We start from the raw sequence: 16,466 nt of genomic DNA, 5'->3' as shown, positions 1-16,466 counted from the left end.
ATGTGGCGCTTGATTTTTTAGCCTGGACAGTCCGAGTATGAAATCGCAACTAAAACCAAAAGTAAACGCTACCAAATAAAAAACACATCTCAATAATATTGTATGTGTTTCCACCCGATATGTTCTAATCATTTTTGTAATGCGTATGTTATTATCTGTTGTAAATATTAATTTCGAACTTCACGTAGCCGGGTGATGGATTTTTTCTAGCATACGCCCGTATGAAATTCAAGCGCATCCTTTCAGTTCCGCCTACTGATTTGATCTTCAATATGTCAATCAATTTTATGGGCGGGACGTATTGTTTCGGCACCGATAACCCTCTTAGAACTGATCTAATCTTACTGAAACAACGTTTAATCACCAAACGAGGGGTTTAAATTGTAAAATAATCAAAATTGCTATCAATTTTGAAAGTATTTTTAGCGAAATGGGCAAGACAGGAAGAGAGTGACAATTGGTCCTTCGTGGGGCTTCTCTCTCTAGCAATTGGTGGAGCTTTCTGTCAATCAAAATTTAACCGCCGTCCTCGTGTATTTGTGACCAATCACAGGCTTTGTTTTCGAGTTGTGGTGGGCGTGTCTAAGCGCGTGGACAATCGATGTGCAGGAACTGTCATCGGGTAGCAAGCTGGAGGTCCGCCGTTAGCTAGCAATGCTAACCCGCATTTCGACTGGGAATACGAAGCTTCGACATCAGGTAATTGATAAAACCTGATATGGTTATCGATCTAATACGCGATTTAAGGCTCTGCGTCAAACAGTCACGATGTTACATGGAGTTTTTGCGAGGTTTGTAGCTTGTTTGACTGTCGTAGCGTTAACGTTAGCTAGCCAACAACAACAACAACAACCATGCTAGGTACCACGGTATGCACAGAGGGGATTCTTGTCTTGTCAGCTTATTACAACAAGTTAATAACAACTGATATTAAATTATTTAAAGTATTAACAAAAAATAGCAACTCTGAAGTGACATTAATCGACTAATATAGTAGCAAACTCGTGGAGATACTTCGATGAACCGGCTTCGACTCTTGACATTACAAGGGGAGCAAGTAATTTAACTTTCCAACTTATTTATAAGTGTGTTGCCGATTGAATTTACCTTTATTAGCTTCAAGTTAACAATGTAGTGACGCTGAATATTAAAAATCCAATTAGAGTCACTTATCTGTATTAAAAATAAAAATTATTTGAAGGTGTCAAGGCACCAAAGGTTGCACGTAAAACACTAAACACTTATAGCTATTAGTTTTAGGCTCTCAGATGTAGTTATAATAGTATTATTTATTAAATGGAAGCTGCCTGAGTTGGCTTTGAGATGTCACAAATGAGGGATAATTTTAAACTTTAGGATTTATTTATTAAGGTGGCATATCTTGTCATTATTACCCTGAAACTACTACATGTGTATTGTTTTTCTTTGTTTGGTTTTCTGTTGCTGTCATCTCACCTTGATCTCCTTTAATAGTTTAGAAAAAAATAAATTAGTAGCTATAAATAATTAGTATAAATGATAATAGATATAGTTAAGTGGTGTTTGCATATTATGACACTGTCTTATAGTTATTACACCACTAGTCTAGATGTGCAGCTCGCTTCTAAAGCTTGGTCTTGGATTTATTTTTATTTTTTTTAGTGTTAATTATATTTATTCTTGCACATGAAGGGTTGCGCAATAATAATAAAAAAAAGCCTTGTCAGCTGCAGGATGTGCATGTTCGGTATAATTTATTTTGCAGACATAAAATTGGTGACGTAGTGTGAAGTCCAATGCAATCAGGTTAATAAAACTATCGCTGCTTATCGATTCAAACGGGCTCAGCCGACGCCGCCTCGGTTAAGGGCACCCTCATTCGGCGGCAGTTGACATTTAAAGCTTTTAATCGGTGTGATTGTTGAATTTTTTGGATGCAAAGAAAACATTGAGTAATGTAGTAGCCGATGGAAAACAGTTGAACTGCGCACGGAGTTCAGCTCAGTCGAAGCAGGAGCAAGGAGAGGGCAGAAAGCGGAGCGGTCGCCCACAGCTTTATTATGCTCGATTTGATCAATAAATGCCAATCTAACCGCTCGGACCCATGGTGAAGAGAAAGAAGACATCGCCCACTACGGAAGAGCACGAAAATGGGTGAAATTAGACGCGAAATTAACACTTTATTTAGAGGTCGAGTCCAGCGAAAAGGGGGTTTTCGTTGTCGTTTGTGCAGGGCGCTAAACTGAAAAGCGCTCGCATTTGAATTTAGTTTAAATTATACTGAAAATATCGGCGACGAGAGCTCAGGGGCACCAGCTAAAACACCGCGGCTAGTTCCTAAACTGTTCTAATTGTTTGGTGTAATTTACCCGGGCACGTTAGGTGCATTTATTTGGTGTTGTTTTGACGGGACCGGAGAGAGGATTTGAAACAAACAGCGGCGGCCATGTTGAGAGACAGTGAACGTCGTGTTTAGAAGTTAATTTCGCGCACCGATTTGCTCCCAATGTGACAAATTCTGTGTGATTGTGTTCGGGCAGCATGACACTGGGCTCCAGGGAGGGGATCGGCGTCGATGGCAGGAGGAATCCGTCCAGAAAGCCCGGAGGAGGTTGCGACGAGGAGGAGAGCGGAGAGCAGGCGAGCGAGGAGCGCAGTACAAAGGGAGACGACGGTGTGGAAATCCTTAATCCATCAGCCCCGGGTCTGAGCCCCGGTTCAGCCCCGGCCCTGCCCGCCTCCCCGCCGAACCGGACCGGGCAGCAGCCCCAGACCCCGGCGGAGCCTGCCCCTCCGTGTCACGACCAGCATCATTTTCTCCGATCGAGCGTCCGACCTCCGAGCAAGCGGATACGGAAGGATTCAATCGGCTCGACCATCAATGGACATGGCGGGGCAAAATCAAAAGGTACCAGCCCGGAGAAGAGGGTGCATACGTGAGGGATTAGCTCTCAGTTATTATTTATTTTATTTATATATATATTGCTCATCAGTTTATCATCATTCTGCTGCTGTTCGTCCAGAACAAGTTGAAACACAGAGGCCTGAACTTAAACTTCAATCAGGAATAAACTGGTTTCACTCACAGTTTATTGGAAACTTACTACAAAAGCCCTAAAGGCTCTTTATGGAGAAATAAATTACAGGTTTATATCAGATTTATTGCTCACATATACACGGTATTTGTGCGTAATAGCCACGGCGAGAGATAAGATATGAGAAATATGCAAAAGAATATAGAAAGTCTGGTTTTAAACGCGTGGACAAGTAAATACAGTTGGTTCATTGAGTCCGGTCGTCGCAGGTGAAGACGAAACCCCGCTCTGATGGACCACGGCGTCCTCCCGCCAGACGGGAGTGTGACTCAGAGAAGTTTGGGGCTCCTCCAGAACAAGTGGAGGCCTGACCTTAAACTTCAACCAGGAATTCACTGGTTTCACTCACAGTTTATTTGGAAACTTGCTAAAAAATGGTGGCAAAAGGCTTGTTTATGAATGAGCGTACTGGAAATAAATACCAGGTTTATATCAGATTTATCGCTGGGAATTCAGGAGCTATAAACATGGCAGGAAATGTGAATTACTCTCTACGATGCACGTTATTTTCTTTGCACGTATAGCAGCAGACGCCCTGTATGAACAGTGTCTGGGCTGCTAATCTCAAATAATGAATCCTAATATGGGCTGAAAGCTGGTGGTGAGTTCATTTGTGCAAATGAGGCAGAGAGAAGGAGTTGTCTGTCCAGAAACTCGTACGACTGGAGTATTATGTAGTTGTTATTGTTGTAGTACGATGACAGTAAAAGCTGTTTATGATCTTCCTGTTAGGAGAAATAAATCAGATTTATGGCTCGCGCGTAGAATGGATTTAGGTGCTAGAAGCATGGCAAGAAATATGAGATAAATATGTAAAGATTACAAAGAAAGTCTGGGACCTGTACAGATTGTGCATGAAAAAAAGGTTTAGTGTGAACAGGAAAAGTGCGTCTAGTGACTTATAGATAAGAGTCGATGTTGTTTATGAGTCGAGTCGCAGATCTGACGGACCACAGCCTCCTGCCAGAAGGGAGTCGCTCAAAAAGTTTGTGTCCAGGTTGAAAAAGTGCGAGTCGACGGCCGTCTTTCACGCTCGCCCCGGTGTCCGAGAGGCGTACAGGTCCTCGAGAGACGGCGGATCGTAGTCGGTCGCCTTCTCAGTACCGTAACAAAAGGGTGATGGAGGATCTGAGGTGCATCGACTTGTGTTCTTCTAATATTTAGTTAATTCGGATAATATTTGTGCGTGCACACGAGAACGGGACGTGAGTCTGGGGAGTCTGGGGCATGTTTCAAACAAATTCATCTCCACACGGCACTGTTATTCGTCTCTCTGTCACCACATAGAGCCCCGTCCAGATGATTTCATTGGACCAGCAGATCTTTTCAGGAGCAGAATTAGTTCCCAACAGAGAGAATCCGGCTTGATCTGGCTTCCAGGGCTCGTACCTTTCCTGGGAATAATCCAGTATTTGTCATTGTGTCGGACTGTTGCAGTTATATCAACGTCTTAACCTACACGTTGTCAAGTCCTGACTTCCTATGTTACCGCTGCTAGACAAACAATAGCACAGGAATAGAAAGTCTAGCTAGTATCTGCGCTAACGTCGGGAAACGTTTGAAATATTTCACGTCTTTTCACCAGTTCTTGGTTGTTTCATCTGCTCTATTCAGTCTTGTCGATTCAATGTTTTCCATGTTATTGAAAAATTGCAGTTATGTGTTTTAATGCTAAGTGGACAGATTTCATGGTTTTCTATGCGAGTGGATCCACGCAGGGCTATTGTTTGTCTAACCTAGCAACAGTAACGCAGGAAGTTGTGACGTGACAAAGGGTTGTAGCCCTCTGATTGGTTGTCAGCAGACCAAGCAGAAGTCTAATTAAGGGTCAGTTGAACAGTTGGTTATGATTTATTTTCTGATTTATTTATTTTTTTGGCTCAGTGAGAGCAGCCTCTGCTGAAACCTACAGGAGCTGTTATTGACGAATTAATATTATTATATCAGAAACTGACTCTTTTGCTGCTGGAAAAGGAAAAAGCGACTCATTCTTCATTTTAAATACATTTAAAATCGCTCGTTTTTTGACCAGGTGACCGAGAAAGCCCAACTTCTTTTGATATGAAGCTATATCGGTTCGGTACGCGTCTATTTTAAGAGAAGCATCTAGGTTAGTGTTTATGAGCCACACACAGGCACATTTGTAAATGAACACCCATTAATGCTTAAAATACAGTTTCGGCGTCTGTGTGTGTGTCTGTGTGTGTTAATGGCCCCTGGCTCTGAGCTCAGCGCCGGGGTAAACTCGACCAACCCGAGCCCACCGCGAGCTCCCTGCACGGACTGATTGCTTTTCCTGCCTCCCTGCCAGAGCCCGACCACAGAGGGGGGAAGCTCTGCAGGTTATGTGCTGGCTTTGTGTTGCATGCGTTGTCTTATATCCAAACCACACACCTCAGAGCAGCCAACCTGAAAATACTCATCTTTATTTGAGCAGTGCCTATTTATTTATTTCTTCCTGAACGTTTGGTGACGGGTGTTTCCGTGCGACACAGGGGCAGAGAACGGCTCCTCTTCCCAGGCGGCGGTGGGACAGTCGGGGCCGGTGGCCGGCTCCACGGCTGGAGTGTCCAAGGCCTCCAAGAGCCACGGGTCGGCAGAGAAGGAGGAGCAGTCCGGCAACCAGAAGAGGGCCCGTCGGCAGTGGGAGTCTTGGAGCGCCGAGGACAAAAACAGCTTCTTTGAGGGTCTCTACGAGGTAAAGGCTGCAGCCGGCTTTCGGTATGAGGCGTGTTTCAGTCCAATCAGAGACACTGTGCTGAGCTCTTCTTGCTCAAACAAATTGCAGGAGCATAATCAGTTCCAGTATTTACGTACATTTGCCTGAAGCAGCACATTTGACCTCTAACACGTTGACAAGAGGATTAAAAACTGGAAAAACATCGCTTTAAGGAACATTTAGAACAGATTTAATTGCGTTTAGAAAATCGTGCAGTTAAATATTTTTATTTTATCGAATGCCAGCGCGAGTCCTTCAAGTGTTTCTTCTAACACACCTCTGCTCTGCTCTGTCCTCGCCTCCAGCACGGGAAGGATTTCGAGGCTATCCAGAACAACATCGCAATGAAGTACAAGAAGAGGGGCAAGCCGGCCAACATGGTGAAGAACAAGGAGCAGGTCCGCCACTTCTACTACCGCACCTGGCACAAGATCTCCAAACACATCGACTTCGCCAACGGTGAGCCGACCCTTCGCCTCTGCCGCCTCGAACCAAGTGAACGTTTGTTCATCCCACGCTGGTGTCGAGACGTACACGAGACAAGCCCTCGGCGTTACCTCCATGTTGTCTTCATGCGGCATGCGCAGGCCTCCTGAGTGTTCCAGGGTTGTAACCCGTGCCTCCTTTCCTTCTCAGTTTACTCCCGAGTGTTGAAGAAGTCTTCCCAAGAGCTGTACGGCCTCATCTGCTACGCCGAGCTGCGCAAAAAAGTCGGAGGACGTGAGTGTGTTTGCTTGTTTAAAGTGTTTTGCTGCTGTTAGCTGCTGAGACACGAGGGACGTGATTAAAAGTCTGCGCGGTCCCGGTGGTGCGGGCCTCGTTTGATCCTGAGGGACGGCGCTGTGAAAAACCTCTTCTCTGGCTTTTGTGTTTTGACAGTAATGGATGATAAGAACGTGGCAAAACTGAACGAACTCATCCAGCAAGGGTAAGTGATTGTAGAGAACGGTTTCACCATGTCACGCCTGCAAAGAAAGGCATGTGTGAGTTATTTTCATCCCTCCTTTGTGACAAATGGACGGACGGTTTTGTTTTGTGCGAGCAGGGCCACCACCGTGCGCTCCAAAGGGAGGAACCTTCGAATCAAAGCGCCCATGTGCCGCGCGCTGAAGAAACTCTGCGATCCAGACGGTGAGCATCACGACACAAAGTGACACCAAAAAACAAAAGAAAGCAAAAAAAAAAAAATATTGTAAACCGAATCCGCAAAAGGTTTGTTTGTGGTGGGGCGGGGTTTTTTTTTTTCTGCAAAAACAAAAGCAGCGTGGGCCAGTGGTGTTGCTATGGTAACAATGGGAGCCGAGCGAGGAGCAGGAAGAAGATGCAGGAGGAGGAGGGATGTCTCCCTTAAAGAACTTCATCCTGATTGGTCGTGTCTCTGAGTTTGATGGGAGTCTTTAGTTGCGGTGTATGTGGAGACATCTGTCCATTAATTATGAGGCTAGCCACTTAGCTTAGCGAAGCATCATGCGCCGTGGCCCGGCGTTCTGCTCCTGTCAGCATTTTAAAAAAAAATTTTTTTTGAAGCCAATCCCCGGTGGAACAATAGCAGGAAGCGCCGTGCGTCGATACCGATCACAGGGTCCGTCTGAAACCGCTTCAGTTCCTTCAGGAATACTGAACCTGGATAGTTGGTAGAAAGTGGAACAGAGCACACATTTGGAACACAAAAGGAGAACAGATATAGCCCTGATTTACTCTGGAATAAAATAAATATTCTTAAAAAATATGATGGACACGGGACAAGTTTGGAAATAAATTAAAATATACGGAAGCCACAAAAATAAATTCCAGCTGTTGAAACTAAACACAGTCTTCTTCTTGTTGAGGGACGACTGGCTCCGATAGGTAGATGTTTATGCAAGGTGGTGGGACTTTTCTGTGGGGGGCCCCGGGGCCGCTATGTTTTGCTGCTGTGGTCCAGCGGTTAGGACACCACAAAGCAGAATCTGGGACCGGAGGACACTCTGGGAAATTATCTTAAACTGCTTAGGTGGAATATCAGCCCTCGGTTGGTGGCTCTCGTTCAGTATTCATTGTTTTTTTTCTTCACGTTCCTGCAGGTGTGAGCGACGAAGAGGACCAGAAGCCCGTGCGTCTGCCGCTGAAGCTGGCGGTAGAGCTCCAGCCACGCAGTAACCACTCCTGGGCTCGCGTTCAGAGTCTCGCCCACAACCCTCGCCTCAGGTCAGGCTCGCCATCAGAGTGATATCACGCCTCTTTAAGATGCACAAAAAAACTTTTAGATTCAGAGTTGGCGTTGAAAGAAATGTGTTAAGAGCTACGCTTAAGTTGAAAATGATGGGCGTCAATTCTACAGATGTTTTACTCAGTGTTTTTGTTGAGTGTGTTTCTGCATTTCTGCATAAAAACGACTTAAAACATCAGCAGGTTTTCACACAAGTCTTGAAACGGAACTATTTTATTTAGAAAATGAGCCACTATCTAGGATTACAAGTTTATTTCAAGGCCAAATTAGTTAATTTTTTTGTCTTTTCCCAACCAGGATGGTGGTGGAGCTCCACAGGAAAGTCTCCAGCCTCATCGATTATCTGAAGCAGAAGTGGGCGTACCACGACCAGCGCATTGTATCCTTTAAAAACATGACGTTGATCGCGCTTTAGAAGTGAGTTTGGGAGGTGTATAAATTTAGAAGATATAAATCCAGAATGGTTTTGAGCTGCTGGCTCCCATCGGTTATATTCTGGTCCTTAACTCCGATCATTCAGCTTAAGAGTCTCATGGAGAGGGAGGCTCTAGAGGGCGGCCGCTCCGACGCCACCTCTCCCGGCAAAGCTCACCAGGAGGAGCTGTTTCTCTTCCCGGCTGAGAGCAGCAGCTTGACCACGCTGCCCGGCGTGGCGCGCGTCGTCCACTCCAAGGCCTCCTGCACCGTACACTGGTTAGAGAGTGGAAAGAACCGGCCTAACGCCAAGGAGCTGCCCGCTGCCCAGATCCTGGGCATCCACACGGCTCCACCACCTCGGACTGGCAGCAAGGCTGCGCGTGGAGCAGGTGCTAGTGCTGGTTCTTCAGGCCCTGTGTTGGGGGATACTCGTCGGACTGAACCCCTAAACCTTGACCCAGCACCAGACGCCTCTGCAAAAGTAGAGGAGAAGAAGCTTCAGCCTCCTCCTCCTGTCCCTGTTTCCTCTCAGCAGACTGTAGCTAACAGGGAAGAGGCCGACGGGATCGGATCTTCTGAGGCTGGAAAGACTTGCAGTGGCGTGGAGGCCGGCGGCGGCGGCGGCGGCTTAGCAGTGAATAGTGGTGCAGAAATCTCATCAGAGCCATGCAAGGAGGACCCCAGCACCTCCTCCCCAGAGGCCAACCAGACTCCTCCAGCCAAACCTCCGGCGGCGACCGGCCCCGAGGACGGCGTCTCGCAGGGCCCCGCGCCGGCCGCCAAAGAACGGACCGTGGAGCAGATCAGGGAGGAGGGCTGGAGCTGCCGGGATGCGGAGAACGTCACCCTGGCCGAGCTCTACCTTATGTTCGGGAAGCCGGGGAAGCTGCAGCTGGAGTACGAGTGGCTGCCAACGGCGGCGGCTCCGTCCGGAGGCAACCAAGAGAACGGACAGACGCTGGCTCAGCCCAAGCCCACCAGGACCAACAGAGTCCTGCGCTGCCTCCTCAAGCTGGTGTCCACGGAGGTCAACCCTAAACCGTTGGTAAGGATTCACACAGATACACGTCTTAGCTCACAAATTCCTTTGTCCCAGTGGCATGAATCAACTTAAACAGCTTTATTTTAACCACGTGAAGCCTGACAAATGAAATAATAATAGGAAAAAACACATTTATAGGTCCTTTAAACAAAAAAATATTATTTTAAATATTGCCATTTCCACATTTATGGCAATTTACTGACGTCATTTTATTTTTATCTTTATTTTCAGACGTTTCTGTTGGCTAAGTTTTATTTTTCCCCAAACGGGATTGTTTTTATTTTTGCCTTTTGGTAGAAAAACTGTTTCCATCCTTGCTCAGACAAATACAGACTAAAAAAATAAATGTTTCTGTTGATTATTATATATATTCTACAGGTTTAATATAGTGATTTAATTCCGTCGAGGACAAGTGAACCTCTGCAGCATTAGTTTGAATAGAAAAATCTAATAAAAAGTCCACTAATATGAAGTAAAGTAATGCATACTTTAAAAAGACAAATAAATAATCAGTTTAAATTATAAAAAACTGGCAGATAGTATAAAGTAATTATAAGTTTCCCTGCAAAAAACAAAACAAAACCGGAAAGTCAATCCTTGAAGGCAGCCATTTTGAAAATGGCTGCCAAAAGCCTGCAGGATAAACCCACCAGGAAGCAGAAGACTTAAATTGGGGGTTTTCTTCTAAGCATTGATTATGTGGGTGGTGTCATGGTTCTCCTCCGTCAGGCTCCAGAGCTGTGCTCCACCGCCACGTCGCCTCTCAAGACCCATCAGGAGGAGCAGCACCAGGCCCTCACGCCCCCGGGGAAGGGCCCCCTAGCAGGCGTCCGCAGCCCCAGCTGTGGCCGGCAGCAGGCTTCTGTCCGAGTGGCCAAGACTCACCTGCCAAACACCGCAGCCTCAGGTATTAGCGCCTCTAATTCCTTCTCTTACCATACAGTGTAAATATTTCTCCAGTGTCTTTATAACTGATATATATAACTAACTAAATCCGCTCCCCCCCTCCTCTCGCCAGGTGGCCGTAACCTTCCCCGCTCCCTGCTGGGCTCGACCCCCGGCGGCGACTCTGAAGGCGGCGTGTTCGCGGTTCCCACCACGCTGCCTCCCAACAGCTCGCGCCACAACCGAATGTTCTCCCCCAACAAGGAGGCGGAGCTCGCCTTCAGGCAGCAGCTCGACTCCATCAGTGTAAGAGTCTTCGTAAAACCGATAACGTCCTCCGCAGGGACGCGAGCAAATCTAAATACGCGTCGTCTTTCCCCGCAGATGCAGTCGGATCTTTTCCTTTACAGACAGAGGAAACCTCGGAACAGACAGCTTCGGAAGCCGCTCGTAGTTCAGGTAAGAGAAGACGACTTGTTTAATTGTCTGTGGGGCTTTTATTGGTCTGAACGTCTGCTTGTGTCTTGCTCACAGCGAACACTTCTACCAAGAACCACAGGAGACACTCCTCAACACGTCTGCTCCTTCTCCATCCTCTCCAACTCCTCCGCCACAGGTTAGTCCCCTCACGTTTAGCTCCTTTTTAAAAGTGATTCATCAAGAACAGGAACTCTTCTTAATAATTCTCCTTCTTCTGTCTCACTTCCTGTTTCTTCACTCAGGAACTGGATCTTTCCGGCCAATCAACACTCGCCTGGCTCCTTCCTCCCGCCCGCTCCCGTCCAAAACTTCCCCTGCGGCGTCCAGCTCTGCCGCCGCCACCACCAGCCAGCTCTCCAGTACGCCTCCGTTTATTTCAGCGTCTTATTTACACGTGGGCCAGCTCTACCGTGTTTCTGTATTAACCCCTAAACTGCGACTGCTCTCTCTCAGGTGCCATCGACCTGGCGGCCAAGTCTGCAGGCATCATCCCAGGCAGTCCTGGTCGAGAGCTGGATTCAGCCACTCTACTCACCACCACCACCACCACCACTAATAACACCACCGCCGCCGCCGTCGCCACTCCTGCTGTCGATGCTGAACCAGACTCCCAGCTCCCAGAGGTCAGGACGACACTTACACTACAAATAGTAGAGGGTTCAAACGTGTCTTTTTGTTTCTACTTCCTGCTTCACTGCTTTTGTTGACGCCGCCATATTGGCAGGAAAACTCAGCGCTGATTTCAGGCCGTCAGAGTTTACACAGATTATATATCACAGACCCTTATCATGTCCCAGGTGGGATTTATTTGAGCATTGAAACAGACAGGACAATGTTCCTGACCTGCAGTATCCAGATATATATAACTACCTCATTAACTTTCCTTCATCCGTCTCTGGAAAGTCACTGAAAGCATACGTTGAAGCATTTTTCTGAGGAGGTTCATGACAGTAACACAACTACAATAACAAGTAACTGTTTAATCCTGAGTTTCTTTCTCATTGTGAGGAGTTTTAGTGCTGAATGAGCAACACTCCTTTGTAATCCGCGTTATAAACATTAGCCTAACTTTATGAAAAGGAATCTGTTGGACATGGTGTTAAAAACATGTTAAATAAACAGGACATTACACTTGGAGAACGCTGGATTCTGTCCCTGATATAAAGTGATCGCTACACAAGGCAGATCCGTTTTCTTGAGGGTTCCCACCGCTCCGTTTTCTCGTTCTGCTTCTTGAGTGTTTTATTGCAGTAATCTACATCTTGTCCTCGACTATTCTGGCGCCCTGGGGGCTCAACAGCTGTCCACCATTCTTGGATGGAACTGGTACAAGGACGAGTTAGTCAGTCGCTCGCAGTCGTTCAACCGAGTAGTAATTTGAAAAGCGCGTGATTGCCGGTGCAGGGTGACGTCAGCTGCCGGAGCTCTGAGACGAAGACGAGTCAAATGTTTGTATCTCTGAACCTCCTCAGTTAACCTCTCCTCCATGTGTTCCATCTTTATTGATCCGAAACAATCGATTTGAAAATTGCAGAAGCAGACGGAAATGCTAAAGCGGACTTGTGCTCTGCGACGATGCGGCGCGTAGCTACATTTCTGGGGAGACGCACGTCAGGACGCAGAAGCCTAAATAGAATATTACTCCGTCTTAGTCCCTGTGTGAAGGAGATCCGGAACGTGACAGAAGCTCCAACTCTGAGAGCAACGTCAAACCTGAAATCTGACTTGATTTAAAAAGAAGTCTCATGTCAGAGAAGAGCTGGAGAAAAAGCAAAGACACATGAAAGATGAGAAACTAGAGGAAGGAGATTGTAGAGAAGCCACCAAAATCAACACTTTCATTCGACTTCTCAAACAAATCCTGATTAAACATCTTTAATGAGAGTTAATATCTCTGGTCGTCTGTTCTGTGTCGTTGAGGTCGTGCTCCAACGATGATTATCAGCCGATATTTCCAGCTCCTGTAACGGGAGATTAGATGACACAGGAAAACCTTTTGTGGAGATGGAGAGAGGCTTTTCACCTCCACAGCTCTGATTTTAATTTATAAAGATATTTCTTTTAATCCAGAGGAAAGCAGGCCTGTGTGAAGCGGCTTCAGACAGACAGAAATAAACCGCTGCATTAATAAATATTAATAAATCAAGTTGTTGTGTCCACAGAATGGTCTTCCTCCTCCGTCTCCCGGCGGCGGCGGCGACTCGCTTCTCTCTCCGCCCAGCGTCGCCTCGCTCCTCGACATCTCCCTCCCGGGACCCCCCGAAGAGGCCCTGACCCCCGGGGAACCTCAGACGCACATCAGCGACTCCATCATCGAGCTCGCCATCAACTCCACCCACTACGGTGCGTATACGGACCTCAGATCAGACAAAGGGTGCGAGTTTGTTTGAACAAAACTAAACGTGCGTCTGTTGCGCTGCAGGCGAGGAGACGGCGCTCTCTCCGGCCAAGCTGGGAAACGGCGACGGCTCCAAGCTGCTGACGTCGTCTCCGTCGGTCAGCCCGTCCAGAGGCTGGATCCCGTCGCCCAGCCACGACCCCCAGTGGTACCCCAGCGACTCGTCTGACTCCACCCTGGGATGCCTCCTCTGTAAGTCTCTTTTAATACGTTTTGATAAAGACAAAAAAAGAAGAAGAGCTCACTGCATCTGTTTTTTGTTTCCCCCCATCCCCTTCCAGCCAGCATGGTGTCTCCTGATAAGGGCCGGCGCACCACCCTAACCCCCTCTGGCCCCTCCAGCGGCACAGCTTTGCTGGGTCCTAGCCTCCTGGACTGCAATTCCCATGATTCCTTTCAATCCCGCGGCCTTCCCGACGTGGCAGAAGTAAGCCTTTTATCATCTTATTGAGAGGAAAAATAAAAATAACTGCTGCAGTCACTCTCAAATCTCTCCCTCTCTCTCTCTCTTTGCTTGCAGATGGACTCTCAGCTTGCCTGCATGATGAGCGAGAGCAGCGTGGACTACATCGCTCGCTTCAACGACCTCGCTCAGGAGCTGGCTGTGACCGAGCCCTCCATCCCGCCTCCCTGAGGAGGAGGAGGAAGACGACGGGACGCGGCGGCGGCGGCGGCGGCTCCACCAGGGCGGCAGCCATCTGGAAGGACACGAGGTTTTTCTCCTCTTTAAAAAAAAAAAAACAAACAAAAAACGTCACCTGTGGAGAAAGACCAAACCCTTTTCGAAGCCATCCCTGCCCTGTTTGTTAAAGTGCAATAAGAACTTTGAAACTGTTCTTTTTAAGGTAAAATGCCCTTTAAGAAAAAAAACTAAAATAAAAAAACAACAAAAAACACTTTAGATGAACAAATGCGTTTACAAAACACAACCTCATGTACAGGAAAGAAACTATGCCATATCTGAACAAAACATTTCCACCGATCTGTTATGTCTGTATGTGTGTATGTGTGTGTGTGCGTGCGTGTGCGTGCTCTCAGATCGACCCGCAAAAAAAATTAAATAAAAAAAAAATCCGCCAAAATGTGCAGTTGAGATCCACAGGTTGTGGTGCGTTCAGGTGTTCAGGCAGAGCTCCGTCTGCTTCTCGTGCTTTTATCGGTTGGATTTTAGCCGCTTTCGTTTTCCTACAGAATGGCAGTAACTCTAATCGCTCTGAACGGACGCTCAACGGCGTCGAAGTTGATTTTGTTGCGTTAATAAAATGAGAAAAAAGGTCGACGTCACTTCCAGTTGCTGATTATTTAAATCTTAAAAGCTATTTTTTTCAGTCCTGGTTTATTCAAAACGAAGTCATTTTCATTGACTGGATTAAAACAAATGACTTGGGTGCCATTACACTCCGGTTACACTCAGGAAGCGTGTAACTAAATCAAACACTAAAGTCTTTTAATTCCCCTTTTGATTCATGCTGACGAAACACTATGAGCAGGACTGGCCTCTTAACGGCAGCCGAGGAGCGCTCTTGTTGTCATTCCACTAAATGTGATTTAAAGTTTCCTGCAGCACCTTCAGCTTAACTCTCTGGTTGATGATCATCCCGAGGAGTCTAAATAAGGAATAAACAGCAAAGTCTTGTCTTTCAATCTGGTGTTTATTTTTATTTTTTATTTTTTATTTCGTTGAAGGATTTGTAAAAAAAAAAAAGAAAAAGAAAATGACAATTCCAGTATTCGCTTTTGTAACATAGTGTAAAATGTTATTTGGACTATTTATTGTTAACTTTTTTTTTTTTTTTGAGGAACAACAAAAAAAAAAGAAGTGTTTTAACTTAAATGTTGAGGCGGCATCTGAAAAAGGAAAAAGCCTATTATAAGTTTTCAGTTTGTAAAAGGTGTTTTTATTCTGTGTATAAAGATAGTTATAAAACCTGCTGCTTTGCTTCTTCTCATTCGTTGTTGTTTTTACTACCGACTTTAAACCACACGATAAAACAAATGTATCAGCCAACAGGAAAATACACAAATAATTTATAAGGAGCAGTGATTATTCTGATTATATGGGGACGAGGACACTGTAAAAAGAAATGTGTCGGGGTACGTTATGTTGTTAGATACTTTATTTATCCCGTGGGACAATCGATGTCCAGCAGCTTCATTACAGAGAAACAGGAGGAATTACAACTGAAGATATGATCAATATTTAAGTTATATAATAATAATATATACGTATATTCTCAGACATTTATGAAAATACTGAGAATAAATTTAAAAAAATCTAAAATTCATGATTTTATTTTTAAAAGAATTTTAGAATAAATTCAGATTTGTGTTCAAAATTAATCAAAATTTACAGAACTGAGTCAAAATTCTGCTTTTATTTCATTTATTTTTTCCATAATTCTGTGGATACAGTCTCGAAGCGTTTAAGAATAAATTCAACTTCTCAAAATTCACAAAAGACAATTCTGATTTTATTCTTGAAAATTTTGAGAAACATTTTGCAAGATTTCTGCCATTTTCAAAATTCAGATTATCATTCATTCATCTTCTGTACCACCTCACCACTGTGCCACCCAACACTGAAAATAAATTTAAAAAAATCCAAAATTCATGATTTTATTTAAGATTTTTAGAATAAATTCATATTTGTGTTCAAAATTAATCAAAATTTCACAGAATTAAGTCAAAATTCTGCTTTTGTTAATTTATTTTTTCAGAATTATCCCATCGCCACCCATAATTCTGTGGATACAGTCTTTAAGGTTTTAACAATAAATTCAACTTCTCAAAATTCACAAAAGACAGAATTCTGATTTTATTCTTGAAAATTTAGAGAAACATTTTGGAAGATTTCTGCCATTTTTCAAAATTCAGATTATCATTCATTCATCTTCTATACCCGCTTATTCCTGTTAAGGGTCGCGGGGTCTGCCGGAGCCTATTCCAGCTGTCATTGGTCTAGAGGTGGGGTCCACCCTGGACAGGTCTCCAGTCTATCACAGGGCTAACACAGAGAGACACTCACACCTACGGCCAATTTAGAATCACCAATGAACCTAACCAGCATGTCTTTGGACGGTGGGAGGAAGCCGGAGAACCTGGAGAGAACCCACGCAGACACAGGGAGAACATGCAGACTCCACACAGAAAGGAACCAGTCGGCCCATGGATTAGAACCCAGAACCTTCTGGCTGTGAGGCATCAGTGCTAACCACCTTGCCACTGTGCCGCCCAACACTGAG

The 16,466-nt window shown here is 45.4% G+C and overlaps 1 protein-coding gene across 2 annotated transcripts; it reads left to right on the top strand.

The window, feature by feature from the left end:
* The first annotated feature begins 586 nt into the window (after nt 1–586).
* Nucleotides 587–16,459, top strand: cramp1 (cramped chromatin regulator homolog 1). Of its 2 annotated transcripts, none has more exons than XM_084570511.1 (20): nt 587–699; nt 2,520–2,887; nt 5,570–5,772; nt 6,099–6,252; nt 6,430–6,513; nt 6,673–6,721; nt 6,839–6,924; nt 7,857–7,980; nt 8,300–8,381; nt 8,523–9,464; nt 10,191–10,368; nt 10,480–10,652; nt 10,731–10,805; nt 10,881–10,962; nt 11,069–11,185; nt 11,280–11,449; nt 12,989–13,169; nt 13,249–13,416; nt 13,506–13,651; nt 13,745–16,459. In XM_084570511.1, exons 2-20 carry the CDS (start codon nt 2,521–2,523, stop codon nt 13,856–13,858), a joined length of 3,495 nt encoding a protein of 1,164 aa, XP_084426637.1. In that variant the 5' UTR covers nt 587–699; nt 2,520; the 3' UTR covers nt 13,859–16,459. The 2 variants fall into 2 exon arrangements, with proteins under 2 accessions (XP_084426637.1, XP_084426636.1); XM_084570510.1 differs by lacking the exon at nt 587–699 and adding an exon at nt 1,943–2,133.
* The last annotated feature ends 7 nt before the right edge of the window (nt 16,460–16,466 follow it).

The sequence above is a fragment of the Chelon labrosus genome (assembly GCF_963514085.1).
Source record: "Chelon labrosus genome assembly, chromosome: 21".
Lineage (NCBI taxonomy): Eukaryota > Metazoa > Chordata > Actinopteri > Mugiliformes > Mugilidae > Chelon > Chelon labrosus.
This window is presented reverse-complemented; position numbering and strand designations above follow the sequence as displayed.